This window comes from Amblyomma maculatum, chromosome 10 (assembly GCF_055883805.1).
Source record: "Amblyomma maculatum isolate TAMU_Amacu chromosome 10, ASM5588380v1, whole genome shotgun sequence".
Lineage (NCBI taxonomy): Eukaryota > Metazoa > Arthropoda > Arachnida > Ixodida > Ixodidae > Amblyomma > Amblyomma maculatum.
Genome location: NC_139353.1, coordinates 118,735,584 through 118,749,971, shown reverse-complemented (window position 1 = coordinate 118,749,971; position 14,388 = coordinate 118,735,584). Strand labels below are relative to the sequence as shown.

The 14,388-nt window shown below is 43.8% G+C and overlaps 1 protein-coding gene across 1 annotated transcript in view; it reads right to left on the bottom strand.

Moving 5' to 3' along the window:
• LOC146177322 (uncharacterized) overlaps nt 1–11,422 on the bottom strand; it is a 33,144-nt gene extending 21,722 nt beyond the window's left edge. The window contains exons 1-2 of the mRNA XM_084581522.1: nt 11,371–11,422; nt 2,513–2,642 (exon numbers count right to left, since the gene is read on the bottom strand). Of these exons, the coding sequence (XP_084437648.1) occupies nt 2,513–2,642; nt 11,371–11,422 (182 nt within the window). The remainder of the gene's footprint in view (nt 1–2,512; nt 2,643–11,370) is intronic.
• Nucleotides 11,423–14,388: the final 2,966 nt, after the last annotated feature.

Here is a 14,388-nt window from a genome sequence, read left to right as displayed (position 1 = left end):
CTCCAATCGAGAATCTGATGTATAGCGTGACTTTTTTCAATGGTAGTGCGTTGCTCGAGCACTCTACACAAGGGTGACAAGAATGCAATAAAAATGGAATGTGAAGAGGCAACGTATGCACAAGGTAGACAAAAGATCGGATATTTGCTAGGTAATTTTCTTGGGATAACCCTGCCAACAATCACAGCGTAGATTTAATGAAGTTTTAAGTGTGAATGAAAGTGCGATTATTACATACTCTTGCTAGCAAATATCAGGCACAAATTTCAGAGCGCTCCTACTATGCTGTTCCGAAACAATGATCTGCATGAAGCTTATGCGGAGCTGGCCGACAAATAATAACAAAATGCTGGTTTCTTACTTTCGTATATAAGCTCTTTTGGTATAGTATCGATGTCACGTGGATAAGTTCAAATGGACAAGAATTGTACCGGCTGGCACATATCTAGGTGTTTTAGTAAATATGTTGAAAACCGTTTTGAACACATTGTTTCATATGTGAAACCATCACGATAAAAATAAACATATTCGAAGGTCTTCCCTGTGCAGGATTTTAGGTTTTCTCTGAATGTTTAAAAGCACGATACGATTATTACCTTGCTAGTGTGACATTTGTTTTGAGAGGAGAGCTTTAAAATGAAAATTGTGGTACTGATCGAAAGTTTAAGGCCTTTCTATCATCATCATCATCATCTGCCTGATTATACCCACTGCAGGGCGAAGGCCTCTCCCATATTTCTCCGCTTAACCCGGTTCTGTGCTAGCTGCATCCACTTGACCCCTGCGAACTTCTTAATCTCATCCGCCCACCTAATTTTCTGCCGCCCCCTGCTACGCTTTCCTTTCCTTGGAATCCAGTTTGTTACCCTCAGCGACCATCGGTTATCCTCTCTTCGCACTACATGTCCTGCCCATGCCCATTTCTTCTTATTAATTTCTACTAGAATGTCGGTAACTTGAGTTATTTCTCTGACCCACTCTGCACGATTTCTATCTCTTAATGTTACCCGTACAATTTTTCGTTCCATAGCGCTCTGGGTTGTCCTCAACTTAAGTAGAACTCTCTTGGTTAGCCTCCACGTTTCAGCCCCATAGATGAGTACAGGCAAGATGCAACTGTTGTATACTTTCCTCTTGAGCCTTTCTATCACTGTGTCCACAAAGCTATCACACGCTACATCTCAGCTGCTTACCTACTATTTAAAACAAAAACGCACCTGAGCAGCCCCGGGCCCGCAGACTATCAGCTTTTCGCTAGAAATCTTCAAAAGGCACCTTAATAGCTTTCTACTCAAACTGTTATTTACTTATTGAGAACGCAGGACGAACTCCGGAAACAAAATCTAGTCCTTATCGCAAGATCAGTGTGTTTCTATCAATATGATCATAAAATATATCTCACCGTGTATCACGTTTGAATTAGAGTTAAGAGCACATGCCATTGGTTTTCTATGGCAGTTTTAGGTACTATGTACCAGCACAGGAAAGACTTTAAGATATATTTTTTTGCCATGCATCGCATACTTATACCATGTTGGGAACGGCGCGTCCACAGGACGGAGCGAGAACACAACACAGGCGCAAAACGTGTGTTGTGTTCTCGCTCAGTCCTGTGCTAGCGCAGCTTTTAACATGACCTTAAACCATGAAGCCCAACTGCCCACTGTTCTCATGCTTGCACCATTGTCACCAATGTGCAGATAATAATATCTAATAATATCCAAATTTTGACAATTAAAACTGAGTTAAATGGTATCATAGAAATGTGGGCCTGTGTTTACCTAAAACTAGACGAAAGCACGAATTGATCACGCTGTGTGTTGATCACGTCTTTATCTTTACCGAATACTTGGCTCGTGGAAAGCTTTCAGCCATGTGACCGATGGATACTTGTCGAGACTGCTGCTTGAGAGCAAGCACCTTTCTTCCGATCTTCGCATAAATCCAGTGAGATCGTGCACAGAAATCTTTGTATTCGGTCCTGATCTTGCCATTCTTTCTTTCGTCCTCCTTCGACCTATATTCCTACTACTTACTTCAGTCATCAATGGTTTCCTTGAATATATATAAACCGTGTGCCCTTTATAGATGCTCATTCCGGGTTCGCGATTGCTCGAGCAAAGAAGGGAGAAAAAGTAAACATTCTCTGCGGCAACGCATTCGCATTATTGCGTTCTGCCAGTGCAGATATTTGGGATGGACAGTCTAGTACGTTTGCCGCTAGGGACGAAATAAAGTAATTTCACCAACCCATACGTTCAATGGGGACGGAATCATCTCTAACGTTACTCCAGCTATACAAGCGACATTCACGCTATGAATGAGTCACTAGTAGATACACATCAATATACCGGGGCTCTAGAAAACTGGAAAAGCGCATGTTATATATTGCTCGCTTAAACACAGACACAATAAATTCTGGCATCTGGACAGAAAATGTTCTAGCAGTGTTCAGTTTAACTCTCAAGACTGAGCAGGACGTGGCAGGCGGGATGCCGCCAGTATTACGCACGCGCATTTCTCGTCGAACCCTTTGCCATATGAGGCCAGGCGGTCGGTGTTGCCGAACGGGATGAAGTCGTCGCCGCACTCCCCCAGAGTCTCCAGCTTGCAATCCGCTTTCAGAGCAGCTCGGCACTCCCCTGCGGGTAGTAGGAAACGGCATGATATAGTGATTGCATGAGAAGGTGTGGAAGTTTTTTGACCAAACGGTGATGATCTAATGTATGATATACTCAGGTTGCCCATTGAAGAAAGAAGAACCCGTTTTTTGTTGTTTATGAAATACCTGCATCGACAGTAGGGCCACGGCCGCTCGATGGAAGCGCACTAGGTGCGGCCAGCTACGTCGCCCGAAACCGGCGGGAGGCGCCTACTTCCCCTCGGCACCGCCGCGGCGCCACCGTTCGGGGACAGCCGCGCGCGGAGAGCTGCGCCTGGCTGCGCTTTCAGGGAGGCGTCGGCGTGGTAGAAGCCTTTTATTTTAAGGATATAAGAGCTCCGCTTCACACAATTAGGCAACACGAATTAGTATATAATGCCATATCTAGTGTGACCATGTCAGCACCTAGCGCTTGCTCGGCAACGATGCATACTGGAGTGTACCCCGAAAAACGTAATGTGACGGTGGATCAAGGCCACTCGATTGGAGAGCTCGCATTACCGTGATGTTGCATTCGGATCAAGTTGTTTGTCATACGAAAATGTCACCCGGCTGTGAACAATTCGAAGCTGTCCAGCTGCTATGGTAGCCTAATGCATAACCACTTAACTATGTCGCAAATCCCGTGGGTCATTTTCATACCATTTACTCATTCCTGCATACAGCTTTTACACACAAATTTATGTAAACCTGTTCTAAGCTGACAGCGCTATCCAATAAAAATATATTGTCCTACTATGAGCAACCTCTGTGAAAATGCGACATGTAACCACCCTTTCTATCTCATTCTGACAATTGTTACGTTGGAAATAGGAAGATGTTTGTCAGGTCAAATCTACATGATAACCTGGGATCTCCGACTCAGTTGGAGACCTTAAACGTTTTACGCCAGAAGGCTATCCATCAATGGCTTCTCGCATTTCGCATGACCGAACTAAGCGCGCTTCATATAGCCGGGCTGCCTCAAGGTGCTACGTATATGCGCCGAAAGTTTTCATTACCATTTTTATTGGCTGCTCGCAAACCCGCACAATTTTTGCTGGTTTGTAATTTTCAATGGAAGAACGCGCATCGAGTGTTCCTGTTGTGAAACTCTTAGCTGCGATCACAAGAATGTTCACGCTTCAGAGCGCAATTGCAGCCGAGATTCAGCGAGCAGCCGAGTACGCTTATTAAATGGCCACACAAAAAAGGAAGAAAATCACCAATCGTAGATGGAAAACCTTTCATGAGAGAGGTTTATGCCGCAGCCATAAATTCCGCTCCACTGTTGAGTTGAAATTTCCAGCCCAGCTCGCTATCAGTGGGTTATATAAAAAAACGCTTCGTACCGTTTTCTGATATGTCCTCGCAACATAACCTGCGAGAAAAGCTTCTGGTGCTACCTCATCGTGTTCATCTGCTTCACAAAACATCGTTAAAAATCTTAGTTCACTGGCCAGCTTCCTGGTAACTAAATAGGTTAAACAACGTGACGGAAACACAGGAAAAGATGGCGACAACTAGCGCGGTTGTGCCGTCCTCTTCTCCTGTGTTCCCGTCACGTTGTTTGTACTGTTAACCTATAATTGATCACCAAGAAGTCCAATCTGCTGTCCCTTGTAGCAAATTCAATGGCAGCTGATAGGGCATTATGCTTCAGCATCTGGACTTTTAACCTCGGTGCCGCTTTCATTTCAGAGGAAGCGAGTGCATTTCCACTCCTCGCTACTGCCTTTGTCTGAAGCGAGCTCAGCATATAAACTTTGAGGGTCTCTTAGATGTCTCTTAAGTGGAGGACGGCGAAAGCCTACCCTTGTCCTATCATTTACCTCTCATAGTTTGCCACAGTTCGTCATTTCAAGTCGTCGTTTAATATATTGGTCGTTTCCCAGTCATGATGAGTCTACCTGCGTAGTCATTGTAGCCCTTACCACTCATACCTAAGCAGGTTACTCATTTAGAATCAGCAGTGGTCATTACATGTCATCCTTTCACATATTGGTTATTTCGTAGTAATTATCAGTAATGATTAGTCATGCCTATCTATTATAGTCATTACCACACATCGCTAAGCACTTGTACTCATTTCTAATCAATTGCGGTCATTACATGCCATAGTTTGATATACTGGCCATTACAAATCATTTTAGTCATTATTACCCATTATTAGTCATTAGCATTAGTCATTACCTCTATCAATGTCTATTTATAACTTTTATTGATTACCTATCACTATCAATCATTTTCATTCTTAATCTCCCTCTTTGCACTTTCGCTCTTGCGAGACACACCAGTGCACAGATGCGACGCACAGATTACAGCCACAGCTTCTGCGCACAGATTTCCGCTCCATGAGCCTAGAACGGCTTTCGCCTTAAAAACAAACGCATCCCGTCTCAACGTTAACGTGCTTGCACACGCGCACACAAAATTTTGCGTTTACAACGCAGACATGAGGCGAACGCGTCCTGAAAGGAAGCAAACCGCGCGCTCAGAGCCAGCGACCCCGGCAGCGATGTGTCCCCGAACAGTGGCTCCCTCAGCAGAAATAGCGGGCGAAACTGTAAAGTCCCCAAGGACGCGCTTGCCCATTGACGGCGGCGCGACGCAGCAGGCCGCACCCAGTGCGCTTCCATCGAGCGGCCGTGGTAGGGCATTAGAGCAAGGTATTACCTACGTTAACTGTGGCGTTACATATCATTTAAAAGCATGGTAAAAGGCATCGTTCGACGCAATGTACACTGCGCTTGATGGCAAACTGTTCCAATCTAGAAATCTCGAAGAAGGGTCTGTACTACCGGGGCACCTTGGAAAAGGGGCGAATAATTTCTTACACGCACAATCGTGCAGATTTAGGAGGACAATCTTTCAGGCTAGTTGGTTTTCTATCATGTTTTGCAGCGCGTAGACACACAAGACACAAAAGCGCTTAACGGCAGCAACGTTATTTCGGCAATCGGCCAACCACATCATATATGGCCTCAGAAAACAAACGCCCGCAAGGGAAGCAAAAATGTAGCAAACATGTGACAAAGAAGCCAGCGCCTACACAAGCAAGGCGTCGAATGGAACAAACCACAAAAAAATTATATATCGATAAATTGATAAGCCTGACACAAGATTAACAGAAAAAAAAACTGCATGAGATGGAAGTAACATGCTGTAAGGTATCATAATAACAGGCAGTGAATAATATAGTGCATGAAAGAATCAACAATGTTTTCAGTTCTTCATTGGCTAAAAAACTGAAAGTGCAAAGAGCGTTTTTCCTTAAGACCTTTTTAACACCGCAGGTGATTACATAAGACAGTTAAAAATGAGTAACGCATAGAGAAATAGAGAGTGATGGAAATGATCGAACAAAATCGAAAGCCAAATATAAACATGGCAAAACAATAACAAAAGCCAAGAAATGAATAAACCGCGCGGCTGATATGGGCATGTAGATTAAAAGAGAATAATGAATGAATAAATAAAGCCTTTATTTATTTAAGGGATGGTTCTAGGCAATGTTTTGGTAATTGGAGAATTGAGAGCGATGGGAGTCTAGTTTCTCGCTTGTTCACGGTTCTACAAGCTGTTTCTCGTTGCTTGCCATGCTGCCGCTCTGCGCATTGTAAGTCGACCTCTCTTACACTTCTAGAAGCAGGCCACTCTCACTGTCATTGGTGGCAATGCCATGCTGCATTGCGGTGCTTCATAGTATCTGATGTGCTACCGTGGACATGTCACGCGGAATATGCTTAATTTTGCTTGTTCCTCGTGAAAAAGATGCGCATTGCCGTATAAGATGTAGTATGTCTGCTGCATACTGTTTCTGACAGTGGGTGCATGTATTCTGTTTGAGTGTTTCGTGTCGACCGAGAAACCACTTGTCAATTAGGCTGTGCTTGCTATCACTTTGTTTAGATATGTATGTTGTGGTCTAGTGAGCCGTTTCGTATTTTCAAACACGGGCGTTGGTGCTTCTTCATATACCCTAAGCCTGCTGTCATGTTTTATTTTCGTGCGTATATAGTGTATCATCGCTTTGCCAGGGGAGCGTTTAGTGCGCATTCGTGGTAGGGTTTTGAGTCTATTGGTTTAGGCATGGAGGGGTATGCGGCGCTGCATAAAATGGAATTAAAGAAGCCTGAATGTGAAATGTTGGAATTTAAAAGAGCGAAAAAAATCAGGCAGAAATAAATTGTAAATTGAAAAATACAAATAAAAATTAAAATATATACAATGTCGCAACCAGTGGTGGCGATGTAGTAATAGGGTGCTTGAGCGCAGTGCCAGAGGATGCGGAAACGAATCCCGGCTTCGGCGGTCGCTTTTCGGTGGCGGCGAAAACCAACGCGCCGTGTACCATGCGATGTCAGTGCACGTTAAACAACCCCAGGTGGTCGAAATTTCCGGAGACCTCCACTACGGCGTCTCTCATAGCCTGAGTCGCTTTGGGACGTTAAACCTCATAAACGAAACCAAATCATATAGAATGACGCCATGTAAAGAACGCCAGCAAAATTAAAGTTAAAATCAGGGAAAACCAGCGATGTATGCAATTTCTTTACTGGAAAGTCTGAGCTCTGCTGACTTATTCATCCTTTTGCTTCGCGACCAAGGGGGCTTCAACTATTTTGCGTGTAAGCTTATTACGGCATCATTTTCGAGTGATCATCTGTTCCAAGAGACGGGAAGATTTTTCATTGTTTCGCATGTGCGACAAGGCACAGACCGGTACGCTTCTAAACAATGAACCGGAAAAATCGTGACTCTGCTCCGTTCATCGTTTTGTTGATACATAAACAGTCTATGGTCGATGTATTCCTTGGCACGAGATCGTGGAATATAGTAGTCTGCGCATGCTCCGATGGCATTCTTGTGCCGTTCGGTAATGCCACTGCGTTTGCCGTTTCAGTTACCATGAGACAAAGTTAGACATGAAGTGAGTTGGCACACTGGATCCAGCCTTGTGTATTTTTTTTTTTCGTCTCTATAATGACTAATTTTGTAGAGGGGCATATCTGCCTTAAAAGCCACTTTGGCCGCCCGAGATTTGTGTCATAGTTTGCTTCTAATTCGCTTTTCTCACATTTTATCGTTGTATTTTCCCATTTTTTTATTGTCAATTGGTTTTTGCCTGCGATAACCTGTGGTTTAGTGCGAGTTTTCTCTAACATTTATTTAATCTTTTTTGTCATCGTGAGAGTTCTAAAATAAAGGCAGTAAAGGGACGAAATGATCACGTGAGCACCTACCTTCGTGCCGATGCTTTTGAGATCATGGGAATGTTTGTGCATATAAAAAATAATTGTTTTCTTATTTTGCTGTTGGACTTCATCTGAGGGGGCTGGATCGGCTCGTTCAGAATTTCTAACATTTTACCAGTGACAGAAGAAAGAAAGACAGAGTCAGCCTGTACATTTGAGCAAACGCTGTGCTGAATTTTGTGCTCACATTGACTTCGTCAAGGCATTACTATAACTAGATTGTACAATATTCCTGATTTTATTCCTTAAGGAATACAGGCTTAGGTGTGAAAAAACTGTCTTAGGTCGAGAAAGCGTAGGGTATTATTGTTGGCCCTTCGTGAGTCACGGTGAGTGGAACCAGTGTTTTCATTTTCTATTTCCTGCTTTTGCCGTATTTGCAGGTCTCGATGCTGCCTTCTAGTGTTTTGTTTTTAGTTTTTATTCTTCGGTCCAGCGTAGACCACCTTGCGACTCGGATCTCATTTTTTCCCCTTTTGCTTATTGTTCATGTGATAATTTTCATTTAATTGTGTTAAAAACAAGTTTTTTATTTTGAGCTTTTGCTCATTTTATCTTTTTTTAAAATTGGCTTCATGCCATGCAAAGTTTTTTCTGATCTGGGCTCCCTCTCCTATTTTTTTTTCAGTTGTTCGAGAGTGTAAATAAAATGATGCCGGTGTCGTCATAAATAAGGTGACATATTGAGGCACCTTGCGTAATATGGCTTCGTTATTGCAATTTAAGAGAACTAGGTAATCATCCACGAGCCGGAATATTGTAGAGCACGTGAATGAAGAAGCGGTCCTTAAGAGCTCTTTCATGCATTGCGAGGTAAATGTCACTGAGGACGAGGGCAATCCATGATCCTATAAAGATCCTCTGCCTTTGGATAGAGCGAGGCCCATTCCCCCATGCAAGGGTTGATTTAAGGTAAACCAGCAGCAATTACAAAAAATCATCAACAGTGATGCTATTGACGTTCAAGAGTCTGGCTAATTTCTCTGTCTGTTTTGTACCTGAAATGGCTCGTTAACAGGAAGCAGGTAGAGCTTCGCCTGCAAGTATCTGGCAACATCGTTTTGCTAAGTCATAGATAGGAATGCGGATGGAAGGCAGCGATGCTAACCAGAAAGGCCTCCGGTTGGCTACCCTACACTGGGGAAAAGGGATAAGGGGAAGAGATAGGGGATGTGGCGCACAGTCAGAGTTTGTCACACAAGCCGGTGACTGTCAGGAAACTAAACAGGGCCCTGCATGCCTTAAAGGCGGTTGACTGATGTTGCCATGGAACAAGGATCTTATCCGTCGTCATCTTTTTTTGGGGGGGGAAACAGTTACGCGCGGATGTTCCAAACTTCTCTTTTTCCTTTCTTCTATTGTTTGGCAGAGCTTGACAATGTTCAACCGGGTGGCCCAATTTTTTAAGGTATAAATAAACTTAAAGTTAGCGGTTATGTGTCCTACGTGATCTTCCGCACTTTTCCACGTCTGGCTGACTGCTGCAAACACTGTCTTGCAGTTTGGCAAATCAATACTGTAAGGATATGCAACTGACGAGACCCACTGCGCGATGAAAACGGCGCACAGATTAAAAGCACTTAGTTTTTTGTGCGACAGATTGAAACCCTGTAACGAAGCAGATGTTTGAAACGGTTAAACATTTTGTAGCATAATGGTAGGTGATTGGGCTGGCTGGTTTCTGATTAAAGGAAAAAAAAAGTCGCGTATAAAAGACAATCATTCCGAAAGACGCAGTGTGCGTCTGTCTTCCTCGAACCCTGTCTTTTATACAGTACGGTTTCCTTCTGATTTGTAGCATGATCCCAGCTCCCCGGAAAGCGGAATATATGTGTCAGTTCTCAGTTCAGTTCAGGCGTTCAGTCGTGTCCGACTCTTCGTGACCCTATGGACCCTGTCACGCCGCGCTTTCCGGTCTCTCACTATCTTCTTAACATCACATAGCTTCACCTGCAATGCCTCGAGAATGCCATCTAACCATCGCGTTCGCTGCCTACCCCTTCTCCGGCGACCCTCAACCTTTCCCACCATCAAATCTTTCTCCAGCGACTCCTCTCTTCTCATCAGATGACCAAAGTAGCTGAGCTTTTAAAAATAAAGACTACGCGAATGAGACATATTATGTGTGGTTTTGAAAATTCAACCCTGATTCAAAAAGCTCAGCGTCGTCGTTTGACAGCGCGATGCGGCGTTCACTAATTCACTGCTGTGTAGGGCTGATGTATTGCTTACGCTCGCCGTACATCAAAACATAATGTAGCTTGGGTACCTTACTATTAAAACTAACGTGTTGTGCATAATTCCTAGCTTTTGAAGACACAATGGGGAATGCTCTGACAATAAATCATTTATTTCCCTCACGATGAAGGTAGAAACGTTTTGTAAAAGTATTTGTATTTATCAGAATGAATAGGTTCGGCGTAATTTTCTGCTTTATTTTCATTTCAGACATCCAGCTTGCAAAGAGTGCACACGCACTATGAAAGCGGGCATATCCAAGGGGTGAACAACAGCGGCCAAGTATATTCATAGCTGCTCATTGCACTTTTTGAAGAATTTCGCGTTCCCTGAGTTAAACCACCTGCGGTGGGCGCGGGCTCCATCTGCAAATTTCAGCCTAGCGTGGACCGAAAAGTACTTTTGCTATCTTTATCCCATTACTTCGTCGCCGCGGCCCTGGCTGAAAACGCGTAGCAGTCTCAAACAAGCCACGCCTTGACAGAAAGCACTGCTATTTTAGGACATTTTAATTGACATGGTTTATGGAAAATACAGACAGCGATTCGCTGTTCATTGCAGTTCCGCTATCGAAAACAATAAATATTCGGACGCACTTCCATACTTCGGAAGTTCAGCGTATGACTTCGGTATCACAAAGATTTCTAACCGCATATGTTGTATATATTGAACTATGCTATTAGTTTGAAAGGTGCTACTTTGTTTACATTGTAAGCGTATAATAAAAAAAAAGTTAGACAAGAAATGTACCTAAAAACTGAATCGTTGAGGTAGTTTCTACTTAAGGAGATGAATACTGTGACGTCATATATACCAAGCAATACAGACATATCTTCTAGATATTCAACTGTATTCTCTATAACATTTTTTTTACTAAGTGTTCGGAAAATACTAGTGTGTAACCACGCACAATTCACATTTTCTGAGTCTCGCGGAGAGTTGAACAAAGCTACACCTGACCGACGGCAACTGTAGCGCCGCTCTAGCGTAGCGAACACCTGCTACTTTTTCGGCATTGTACTTCCCACTCTTCACGAAGTATGCCGATGTATAACTATACCAAGTTTCCTGATTAACTTTTTGTGACCGGCCTTCGAAGGTTAAGAAGAATATGGAATAAACAAAATGCGCTTGTCTCACCAGAATTGATAGTTGTGATTTGATGAGATACGCCTGCATTTAAGGCCTAGTGTACCACAGATAACCGCACAAGGCGCTGCAAAGCTGGCTTACCTATAAGGAACGTCAGCAGCAGCACTAAAGCAGCGGTGTTTCTCGGCAGCATTCTCGCAGCTCGTCGCTGCGCGCGATCCAGTACCAACTGGTCGGCAATGACATTACTTGTTCTCTTAACAGGATATCGAAACCGTCGTCGTAAAAAGAAAAACGTCCAATGAACTATACTCAATTTCGAAGAATAAGAAACTAGGCAGAGAAAGTACGTACACCCCAGCGTTCCTTCTCGACTACGCACACGTTTCACAATCACCACGCACGAACGTTGCTTCGCACGGCGTCTGGCGGCGATAAAAAAATAAAATCTCTTGGACTGCATTCAAGGCTTCTGAACGGTGCGAAGCTCTCTCACGTTCGAGACACGGTTATAGCGATCCCCCTTGGTGGAGCACGCTTCAAACCGCTGATTGCTGATTAGCGTGCCAACAGAAACACGAGCCTCTAGGCCGATTCACATCAAAGTAGCGGCGCTTGCCCTCGATTCAATGCTAGACCGTATCTTGTAAAGACTCGTTTCTTTTTCCGTTTAACCGCCTCTCTCGTTGAATCATGGTTCCAGGTGGCGTAGAGGCAGCAGAGAGGACGAAGATGTGCATCTGCTAAACAAGCGACGCTACCATTTATTTTATTTAAATGCCCCATGAATGAGTACAAAATAATTAAATAAATAATCCCTCCTTTTCTACGACGCGTAGTTTCGTTTAACAGGAAAAGAGTGAAGCCGTTCAATGTGCGTAGTCTGACGCCGTTTCAAGGCCTATGCTGGTCTTAAGAAAAGGAGTCATCTTTTCTTGCTGAAAATGTGAGAGAACTTTATTGCCCCCGGTTGGTTCTTTGTCCTGCATTCTTACTTGTTTTTCAAGGGTGGTTAACTGTATGTTAAATATGGTTTAAACGAATAGGACGTGAGGAATGCTTTGCACAGAGATGGGAGTTTGTGTAGCTAACGATTCGTAATTCACAGCGTGAGAGTGCGTTGCAGTCAAAAACGCGGAGTGATAGGGCTCCGGCAACGGCTACAGCTTCTGTAATCGTTTTTTGCGTGGAATACCGGTGTCCGTATCCACGCCGTTCCTAAGATTCCCCCGCCCCTGCATTCGGTAGAGGCTTCCCACATGATTCGCGGTTGACTTATTCAGCGCCCTGGCACTAAAAAGGAGATGGCGATCTAGTTCGGCGGGTGACCGAGCGAAAATATCGAAATGGCCTTAGACTGCAGGGCATAAGAAGCGGAGACGTTCGGTTTGAGGCTGCGGGCCAGTCAATGCCAACGCAGCGATGCCCGCGTGAACAACGAATTTGACTGGAGAACCGATTTTGAGAGCTGCTTACGGTTCCGGACCAAAGGGCGATCATTCATGTCATTATGTACGTTTTTTGCGTGGAAAATAATGTGCGCATCAGGTGTAACATACGGAGTCTATATGTGTTACACAGGCAAGGCACAAATATTTTGAAATTCATCCTGCCTCCATCTGGCATCACGCAAATGACACTTATGAGTAAACAATATGTAAAGGATATGCCTACCATACAGAAAAAACAGTGGAACACGCTTCCAAAGAATTCCATACGTAAATATTTCCACTTACTCCGCGTATGCTTGTTTTGGGTTGGTTGGGCAAAGGAAAAGGTCATATTTTCCGATCATATTTTCACGTGGTAGTGAAAATGCCGTCAAGGACAAAAGACGAAACTAGCATTGCAATGAAAGAAACTCATCACGGGTTTGACTGGCGCCCACAAAAGGACGAAGCAACTCGACGGTGACGCTAACAGCAAGTGCACACTCATCGGTCGACGAAAAACGATTACCCGTTGCCGTCAGCACGTTCAACTTAAGGTGACCGCAGAGACATCTCGATCTACCTTCTACCATCTACCTTCTTTTTATCAGTTTGAGTTTATATTTTTGTACCACTCTCCCAATAATGCCCAGGGGTTCATAAGGGTAGCGGAAATAGATAAAGAAACTAGGCAACAGATGCTGAAAACCCTGGAACTTTAAGGAAATACTTGTGCTTGCGTGCGAACATTCTATCTTATACCTCTGCGCATCTTGAGCTACAACATTGCGATAATGGCGTGTTACACGATGCAGATCATAAACAAACAAAGATCACAAAATTAATACGTGCGCCACTATCACAGGGCTAACGCCCCATGCCGGGGCTGTTGAAAAGCAATAAAGTTTTCGATAGTTAGCGGCAGCATTATAGTCTTCACAAGTTCCTGAGCCTCAACGGAGCAAGTGGGTAGTAGACACGTTCATGAGGGTTGTTAGCGAACGGCAACACTAAATTAGGTTCTGGGAAGTACACAGAGGATGCAGTGAGCTTCAATCAGCGTTTTTGTTTTTTATACGAAAGCACTGCTGCTTCCAATTCTCACACGTTAGCTATTGAAAGGCGCCGCAACTTTACGAAGGCATTAATGTAGAGTGCGCGGACATCAGCACATGACTGGAAACGTGAACAATATAGTATAGAGTAGCAACAGTACACAGGGAAAAGTAAAAGGAATATGCGAGGGTACCTTACTTAACTCCATAGAGAAAAGAGTCCTGCACGGTAAACGATGGGTAGACATATAGACCCTGAATGCTTTCTCACATTAAAATAAAAACAAACATTTGATAGTCCTGCAAGGCTATTTTGGTTTTCTACAATCCTGTGTCTTCGACACAAGTTGCATTCCCAGCGAATGCAATTGAATACTGAATAAAGCATCGTAAACTGGCAGAGAATACCACTGGAGCTGGATAATCATATACGTCCTTTCTAATTGGGTGTGGGCTGTGATAAAAAGGACTATCGATTATAGCTATTGTGAGTGTTCAAGTAGAGTTCATGCATAGTCATTATTGACTGAACCTTCTTTGTCCGATCATTAGCACGAAGTGCAGCTTCTTCTACCTGTATTTTTCTATCGCTCAGGAGAGTGCACAGACAGGCAATCAAAGGCGCAGTGGCCAAATAATAAAGCCCGTTTCAGCCACGGCGATTAAAGAAACTG